General features: G+C 50.4%; 2 protein-coding genes across 3 annotated transcripts in view; both read right to left on the bottom strand.

Annotated features, from left to right (window-relative positions):
* Positions 1 to 9,460, bottom strand: part of LOC108495262 — a 268,389-nt gene that overhangs the window by 19,542 nt on the left and 239,387 nt on the right. The window lies entirely within an intron of this gene.
* On the bottom strand, positions 8,063 to 9,454 carry SOX2 (SRY-box 2). Its single transcript, XM_017810777.1, has one exon. It carries the CDS (start codon positions 9,157 to 9,159, stop codon positions 8,212 to 8,214), a length of 948 nt encoding a protein of 315 aa, XP_017666266.1. The 5' UTR covers positions 9,160 to 9,454; the 3' UTR covers positions 8,063 to 8,211.

Here is a 9,460-nt window from a genome sequence, read left to right as displayed (position 1 = left end):
AACTTCTTTCTTTTTATTTTTCCTTTTTCTTTCTTTCTTTCTTTTCTTTCTTTCTTTTTCTTTCTTTCCTTCCTTCTTTCTTTCCTTCCTTCCTTCTTTCTTTCCTTCCTTCCTTCTTTCCTTCCTTCCTTCTTTCTTTCTTTCCTTCCTTCTTTCCTTCCTTCCTTCCTTTTTCCTTCTTTCCCTCCTTCGGGGGCTGCTGGAAGCGGGACTTGGGGCCCGTGCCATCTCCCTCGCCAGGGCCGGGCAGCTCCGCGCCGGGGCTCCGCAGCCCCGGGAATGGAGCGAGGGGCCGATGGCGAGTCTCCCCAGGAAAGAGTTTATTCATAATTCATGGTAGCAGAGCAGCCTGCACTCGGGAGACAGGGAGAAAGAAGCGGCCAAAGAGACCAATTGCGGGGGGGGCGGGGGGAAGGAAGGTGCAGGGGGTGTTACAGGGGGTGCCCGGGCAGGGGCGGCGGGGCCGGCGGCCACCCCGAGGAGGGGACGCGCCGGTCCCCCTAACCCGTAGAGAAAGTTATTATTGGCCAAACTCTTCGAAAGGGACTCCGGGGAATTTGGGAGTAGCTTGGCTTCTTCAAGAACCGTTTTTCAGAAGCATTTGCAAGCGAAAGAAACCGAGCCGAGGGGTTTAGATTCAGGTATTTGATCTCGCCGGACCCAGACATCTAATTAGAGTGGCCTCAGCGATTGAAACGGTGTTAATTCCCATTGTTCCCCGCTCAGATCCCTTGGCCCTCCACCGCTGGGATTCTCTCCTTCTCAAAATTCCAAATAAAAATCTTTCTACTTGAAACAAACAAGCAAACAATTTCTGTATTTCCCCCCTTTCTGGCCCATTTTCCTCCATCGCGAGCAAAAGCAAACACTCCTGGGTATTTTTTCGCAGACGCTGGCAAAGAATCACACCCCCTCTGTGGGATCTTAACAGAAATAAATCACAAGGAGCTCTTGCCTACCTGAAAAGTAGGAGGAAATCCGAGTGTCTGGTTTCGGGTGTAAAGTGTGTATCGATAGACACAGCCGTCTCCGAAACGGGACCCAATTAATCTATGGGTTTCTTTACATCACCCCCCGTTCGGATGTGTGCTTTGGAAATATTGATTCATTGCGACAGGAAAGTCGCAACTACTGTGTGTGCATAACATGGAGAGGACATGGAGCGAGAACCCTCAGCAACGCAAAGCCCACTCGCGGGAGAGCCAGATTGCTTTTTAAGCTAAAACTAATAATTTCATAACTGATTCACATTCAATCTGGCGCCGATGACGTCACGGGGCATTAGCATACGAGGAGGGATGAAGCCAGTGTGGCTGGAGTTGATAAGGTGCCTCCTGAGGAATTCTCTGCTTGTTTTAATACATTAATTATTTCTCTGTCTTCCTCAACTTTTGCAATTTGTAAGAGCTTAAAGGAACCATCATTCCCAGCGATGGCAGAAGGACACGTTGGAGAGCTTCTCCCGCGGCAGCCGCCCCAGAGCCTGGCAGCCGAGGGCAACGTGGGGATGAGCTCCAGCCCCGCTCACGGAGCCCCGGCCCGGCCGCCTTGCAGAGCGCTGCGGGATTTAGTTCTAATTAAGCCGGTCCCGGCCCCGGCCCCGGGCGTCCCTATTCGCCCGAGTAAGCTCGGCTCGCTCGGACGGGCCTCCCCAGCGCCGGGAGCTTCCTGCAGGAGGGGCGGCGGGTTTGCAGGATCAGGCCCTCAGCCTGGGGGGTGTGTGAGCTGTGAGTGTGCATGAGTGAGTGCGAGTGTGTCGGTGTGTCAAGACACCCCCGCGGAGCCTTCCTACGGGAAAGCCTCTGCAGAGGCCTGTTTCTTTCCAGAACCCGGTGGGATTCCCTCCCTCTACCCTCTCTCCACCTCCCTCCCCCTCCCGTTAATCACGACCTTCTGCAAAAAAAAGGACCCACATTACGTCATCAGCCCTAACTGCTGCGGAGATGATGGGGTCACCAAGGACCCGGGGCGGGGGAGCCTGCGGGGGCCGGGCCTCCCCTCCCGCTCTCCTGGGGCAGCGGAGCCTGCTCGGGAGCGGGGGCACGTCCCGGCCGGGGACCAGAGCAGCCCTGTGCCCGCTGCCGGGATCCGGACAGAGGAGCCGAGAGGAAAGAGCTCAGCTCCTGCGCTGGGGCTGACAGGTCGCCCCCGAGGTCCCGCTGCCCCCAGAGCTTCTAGGAACGGCAGGCATCGCCGGTTTGGCCCCATCGAGGTCCTCCGGGCCCCGCGGAAGGAGTCTGACAGTCCCCCGCCTTGTAGGGTGCCCCTCGGGGACCCTCCCGAGCCTCGGGCCATCTCGCTTCTCTGAAGAAGCCAACCGCCTTGGAATACCCGCTGGGTGACTTGAGTCTGAAACACACTTGGAGGGAGGGAAGGAGGGAGGGAAAGGCGTTTTTCTCGGGGAGGGAGGGACGGGGAGCAAAACACAAACAAAACACATGGAAACCCTAATATAATTAAATTTTAAAAAAGATAACTTAAAACAAAACAAAAAAACTCCACGCTGTACAAGCTCTCGCCCACATGGCAAAGGTTCTGCGAGGCAGGGGCCAGAGACAAACTCCTCCAGAAACTTCTCCGGCCCGGCCTGGCTCCGTTCCCCGCGGCCGCCTCCGGACAGGACCCCCGTCCGCGGGCTCCCCCCGCACTCCTGCCCACAGGTCTCCGACGGCTCCTGTGGGAGAGCCGGGCCGCGTGGACAGACCTTCCGTGCGGTGCCGCGCGGGTCTGGGCCCGGCCCTCCTCCAACACTGCTAAACTATAATGAAAAATTACAGCTCGTTCCGGCGCGCCCCCTCCCCCTGCACGCACAGGCGCACACGGACACAAACACACGCACACACAGAGTCACACACGGTCACACTCACTCACAGTCACACTCACACGCGGCTCAGCCGCAGCAAACCCGCTGCGAACTCCAAAGCAAAGCTCCAAAACCATCCCGCGAGGTTCGGAGTTTCGCTTTGTTCCCTCCTCCCCGCTCCGCCCGCCCGCACCTGCCGGCGCGGAGGCTCCGCCGGGCCCGGAGCGGCGCGGCCGCGGTGCCCGGGCAGAGCCAGCCGGGCCGTCCCGGAGAACGGAGCTCGCTCTCCCGCTCTCGCACAGCCAAACGTGCAGCTCCGAGAATTTCCACCCCTTGGGCTCCTTTTCTTTTCAATTCACAAGTGAAACAGCCCCCACACTCACTGCAGCGCTGTACGTCCTCGCCAAGTGGATTGGTTCCTCAAAAGCAAAACAGTACCAAACTTCTCGCAATTCCCCGTGCCATCGTCAGAAAAACTGGTTTTAATTACCAAAACTCAAATAGCGGCGGTGCTAACTAGCAGGCGATCAAACCGCAATCAAACTTCAATCTCTGAGCAGTTAGCTATAAACTGTCAGCAATTGAAAAGTAAACCTGGTGCACACAAAGGCTCTGTTTAATTTTCTTGTTGTAATGGCTCTAAATGAGGACCCCATCACTATGCAGTTAAGCGGTGTTGCTTGTCCCCCTGAGGCGCTGATCAGTTCTTTTTAATGTGAGAAAACTGGCAGCTCGAAGCCCGTCAATGGAGCTCCCACAACAAAAGTCCTGAAAAGCTGAATGAATTGGGTTTGTAATTACTGCTTCCCTCTCCCCCCTTGCAGCTTATCTCTTATTCATTCAACATATATTATTGTCACCTAATCGCACACTCCCAACATTATTTTGGTGGGTTTTTGTTTGGGGTTTGGTTTTTTTTTTTTTTTTTTTTTTTGGTATCTACTATTGCGGACATGTTTGTTGTAGAAATTAAACAAAATAATCCTCCCTTCTCTCTCCCCCCCCTCAACAAGAAAAATGTTGAAACGACAGTGTCAGGCGAGGCTGGCTGGCACTAAAAACGCAAAGACGAAGCTCTCCTGCCATCTGAATGTCTGCGTTTTTGCATATATCCTCAGAAATCTCATAAGCACCAAAGCAGGTTTTACATTTTAGTATTTGAGTTAGATCAGGATTTAAATAAGTGAAGTGTATCTAATCACACCTATCAGTAATGGGCCTCTTTCTTTCAGTGGGACCTGTATTATATACCACTTAAATTGCTGAGCTATCTACCTCCAATTCGGAGGCAGATATACATGTCTGCTGCCCGTTGGGGACGAGGAGGAATTAATATGGAGACAGAACACGCTGCTTCGGGGATCACCGCCACTCCTGATGTCCCACACGGCACCGATGGGCATCTCAAGGAATCAAAATGTATTTTCGACCAAGAAATGTCTGACGGCAACCGGCAGCAGCTCGCCCGCCCGCGGGCTGGAGCCGGGGCTGCGAGGCAGAGCCTCTCCCCAGGTCCCCCACCGCAAGAAGCTGTCGGTTGCAGAAATAAGTACAGCTATTACAACCAAATCTACTAACAGTCTAAATAATTAATTGAACCATTGCTCTTTGACCCTTAGAAAGTCCAGTAGGGACCCGTTTGTAGTAATAATACCCCCGAATGAGCCCTTGTCAAATATTCATTTAGTGGTTAATGTGAGCGATTTCCCCCTGGGACAGTCTGTAATACCAGCTTCCCAGCTTTGGCAAGAAACCCTGCTAATCTACCTCTCCAGTTCCACAAAATATTTTAACACCCCAGTACTTAAAAAGCCGTAAAAAAATCACAGGGGAAACTATAATCTTATCCTTGGGTTCATTTTGGCTCTGCAGAAGGTTAGGGAAACATTACACTGGTGCTCTTGGGCCGAGCATCACCCTGGCTATAAAGAAGACAACAATTCACGAAAAGGAAACCACGGAGAGCCCTAAAGGTCTTCAATAACCAAAATAAAAACATACCCACGAGCTCTGCTACACATTTCAGCTGCCATAAACAAAAGCCCAGGATAATGGCTTAGGTGTAAATGGCTTTTATTGAATGTGTTGAATTTAAAATAAGCAGTGGACAATGGCGTTCCTCCAAGTAACACTTTAAAAATAAAACCGTTCAGCTGTACGTGTAAAATGCTTTGGGTTATCCTCTCTAAACGGATAAATGGATGGATGGATGGATGGATGGATGGATGGATGGATGGATGGATGGATGGATGGATGGATGTAAGGAATCTGTCCAAGGGATATCAGGTTTCAATCACATATATTCTGCATCGTACTCCGAAATCTAAGCTTAAACAAATTGCCCATATAAAAAGTTGCTGAATTCACTAAGCCTGAATATGTGGCTTAGTGCCTTTTGTTTAATGGTATTAGCTCGCCTTCTCTATGCGAATTGTAAAAGGACCAACATTTCCAAATACCCCCCTCGAATATTTTAGTTAGCACTTCAAAAAGGGGACAGGTTTTATTGCTGTTAATTGGCTAAGATTCGCTTTTAAAAATGGAATCGTGATATCGATTGGGCTTTTATTCCTGGTTCTCTTTTCTCAGCGAGGCGAGCGGGAGCGGGGATGTGGGCTCGTTATCACGTGAATAATCCCCAGACGCATTGCAAACGCTCACAGCTCTGAAAAAGAATATTGTACTCATTGCATTAACGTGAAATACGTAGAAAAGGTTGAGAATCTGCAAAAAATGTTGTTCTGCTCAAGTACCGTGACGATGCAGAAGTGAAAGGGACAAAGGGAGCTAAACACAAAACCAGGCAGTGAGCAAATCTCCACATCTCCTAGTCTGTCAATGTTAGTTTTCATTTGGATACCAGACTTCAAGGACGGAGGCCAGAACTGAGACTAAGAAATTGCACTACCAAAAAAATGTCACAACCAGCCAGGTAACTTTTGTGTGTGTGTGTGTGTGTGTGTGTGTGTGTGTGTGGTTTTTTTTTCACCCAGCCTTCTTTCTCCCCAAGCTAAAGAGAAATCCAGTAACTAACAAGAAATACTAGAGAGAAAAGCTGAGCAACGCTTGCCCCGTTCTGGAGTGTCTACTTTGTGCCTTGCCTAAATCAACCATCACAGGCTTTCCTTGCCACGCACCACATGCCATAAGCAGAAGACACGACCAGTTTGCAATCACAGTGCTCCAAATCCAAAATTTCATACCTTTTTTTTTTAATTATTATTATTTATTATTACTTGCACCTCCGTCTCTCGCGTTTCCCAAGGGAAACCGCAGCAGCGTTAATGGCACCAAATAAACGCCGAGGCTTCGCCCGGGGACAGGGACTGTCGCAGCGGGTGCACAGCTCTGCTGCCCATCGCCCCCTGCCCTGCCCGGGCTCGCGGGCCCTGTCGCTGGCCAGGGCCGCCAGCGCGGACCAGCGCGGACCAGCGCCAAGCCCTGTCCTCGGCAACTGCGGCTACGACCATACAAAGTAAAACTCTACCTGGCACGGATGGTGGATCTCTCTTCCTATTTGGCGGGCGCCACCGCTTCTCTTTGGGGCTGCGACCGGCTGCAGAGAGCGTCCGAAACGGGGCTACACCGCGCTGGCAATTTAAGAAATAGGATTCAAGAAAGAGCTGTGATAAAACGTGAATGTCTCTGGCATTCGACTGTTTTTGTTTGTTTGTTAGTTTTTTGTTGTTTCTTACCTCTGCCCGGCCTAGCCCACCCCCGCCCCCACCTCTCACCTCCTCCTGCGCGGCCCAGGAGGCAGGAGAGGAAAGTTTGGGAAGTGGCGGACAAAGAGAGTGGGGAGCGCTCAGCCGCGCCAGGCCGGCCGCGCTCGGGTTCCCGGTCGTGGGAAGCCGTCTCCCCTCCTGCCTGCCCCAGAGGAGGGAAGCACAGCTGGGAAAAGACAGAAGCGCATTATCTGTCTCTGGCAGCCGGGAGGCCGCCGGCAGTGCCCGCGGCTGGGCCGCCGCTCCCACCGGCCCTGCCAGCCCCCGGCTCGGCCCCTCCGGGGGCAACAAGTGGTCAAAGGCAGCGGCGACCGAACCCCCCGCACCCCGTCGCACCCCGCGTCCTCGGGAGGGACGGGAGGGAACTGGAAAACAGCTTCTCACTTCACATTCCCGTCCCTCCCGAAAGGAGGCACAGGCAGCTACTCCATTAAAGCTATCGTACTTTCTCTCTATATATACACATACTTAATAAAAATATTCATGTGATATATATATATATATAGCTGCATTATTTATGGTATTCGGTTGGCTACGGTGATACCTTTTACTGCATGAATTATTTAAAAAACATCTTGCATTACAAAAATAAATCCAAGACTCGAGAGGAACTTCAGTGTCCATATGTCAAAAATTTATTTATCTCAAACTGTGCATAATGGAGTAAAAACTTAACTTGAATATGTACCTGTTATAAGGATGGTATTAGTTCAAATATATACATGGACTGTCGGCAGACTGATTTCAAATAATACAGAGCCGAATCTTTAAAATACAACTACGGAAAATGAGGAGAAAAAAAAAGAACTTAAAATATCATCACAATAAATTTACAGAAATATTACAAACCATAAGAAAATATTTCAAACACAGTAATTTCAGGGGTTTTTTTCTTTCTTTTTTTTTTTTTTTTTTCCTTTCTTTGAACAAGATGAAGTCTGGAAACAAAAAGTTATTATAAATTAACAAACGGCATGTGAACCTGCATGGCAATTTTTGCTTTTTAATAAGAAGTAAAAAAAAAAAAAAAAATTTAGTACAATCTAAACGTTTGCCCTTATACAGCAAACCAAGTCCATGGTTCGCAAGTACTCATCCTACCTTTTTGTGTCTTTTGTACAATTTCTAAAACAATTTAAATGTCCAAATGCCGTAAAATAATTTCCTCTCTCTCGCAGCTGCTATAAATTCAGCTGCCAAAGCCACAATGCTCCAAGAAGACACTATTTTTAAAAAATAATTGGCAAATTTGCGAGCTTGTTTTTTTTTCCTTCTCTCTATATTACCAATGGACATTCTGATTGCCATGTGTCTTTTGATAAATACTGTACAAAAGTTGCCTGCAAATATTAAAACATTTTCCTCTTCGCTCTTTGAGTCTAGCTCTAAATATTATTGGTAAAGACTTTTGCAAACTTTCTGCAAAGTTCCTACCGTTTTCACTAGAACTTTTTAAAAGTTTTGTGTAGTTGCTTCCCCTCCGAGATCTATACAAGTTCCTTGTCGGTTTAATTTCTGACCCCCCAACCCCCACCCCTACCCCCCGCCCGGAGCTTTCTCTGTACAAAAATAGTCCAAAAAAAAAAAAAAGTCCAGAATTTCTAATAAAAGTTTTTTTGTTGTTTGTTTTGTTTAGTTTTCCTTCCCCCCCCTCCCCTCCCCGCCCTCCCCGGCCCCTTTGTCTTACATATGTGATAGAGGGAGTGTGCCATTAATGGCTGTGCCAGGAACAGGTGCACTCTGGTAGTGTTGGGACATATGAAGTCTGCTTGGGGCAGCTGGTTCTGGTACTTCAGCACCTGGTAGATACATGCTGATCATGTCCCGAAGGTCCCCAGCTTGGCAAGGAGCCCTTGAATGAGACGAGGAAGTGACTACGGGGGGACTGGAGCTGGATTCCGTCTTGACCACCGAGCCCATGGAGCCCAGGGCCATGCCCGGGGTCCCTTGCTGGGAGTAGGACATGCTGTAGGTAGGCGATCCGTTCATGTAAGTCTGCGAGCTGGTCATGGAGTTGTACTGCAGGGCGCTCACGTCGTAGCGGTGCATGGGCTGCATCTGCGCCGCGTTGTGCGCGTTCAAGCCCGGGTGCTGCGGGTAGCCGAGTTGTTCTTGCATCATCCCATAGCCTCCGTTGGTCCAGCCGTTCATGTGCGCGTAACTGTCCATCCTCTGGTTCACCCCAGCTCCCAAGGTGGCCCCAACCCCTACCCCAGTCGTCATGGTATTGGTGCCCGGTGCCAGTAAGCCCCCCGGCAACGTATACTTATCCTTCTTCATGAGGGTCTTGGTTTTCCTCCGGGGTCGGTATTTATAATCCGGGTGCTCCTTCATGTGCAGAGCTCTGAGCCGCTTGGCTTCGTCAATGAAGGGTCTCTTTTCCGCCTCGGATAAAAGTTTCCACTCCGCCCCGAGCCGCTTGCTGATCTCGGAGTTGTGCATCTTCGGGTTCTCCTGGGCCATTTTCCGCCGCTGCCCGCGGGACCACACCATGAACGCGTTCATCGGGCGCTTGACCCGGTCCGGGCTGTTCTTCTGGTTGTTGGCGGCCGAGTTGGAGTTGCCTGTGCCTCCCCCCGAAGTTTGCTGGGGGGCGGGAGGTTTCAGCTCGGTTTCCATCATGTTGTACATTCAAACTACTTTTGCCTGGAACCAGCCTTGAGCAGAAAAACGAGGAGCAGCCGCAGCGGAGTCCCAAGCTGGACTTTTTTTTTTTTTCGTAGGGAGGGGTAGGAAAGGGGGGAGGGGGACTCCCCAAAACCACACTTGGATCAAGATCAGGATCTTCCTCTTCGCTGATGGATTAATAATGCTAATAACTGCTATTATTACCGCCGGAGCCTTGATTTTAAAAAACTTCTTCCTCCTTTTTCCCTTTTCTCTGCCTGCCGCTCTCTCTCTCTCTCTCTCTCTCTCTCTCTCTCTCTCTCTC

Source organism: Lepidothrix coronata, unplaced genomic scaffold (assembly GCF_001604755.1).
Source record: "Lepidothrix coronata isolate B3197 unplaced genomic scaffold, Lepidothrix_coronata-1.0 Scaffold29, whole genome shotgun sequence".
Taxonomy (NCBI): domain Eukaryota; kingdom Metazoa; phylum Chordata; class Aves; order Passeriformes; family Pipridae; genus Lepidothrix; species Lepidothrix coronata.
The sequence above is the reverse complement of the archived record's forward strand: the minus strand, read 5'-3'. Positions and strand labels throughout refer to the sequence as shown.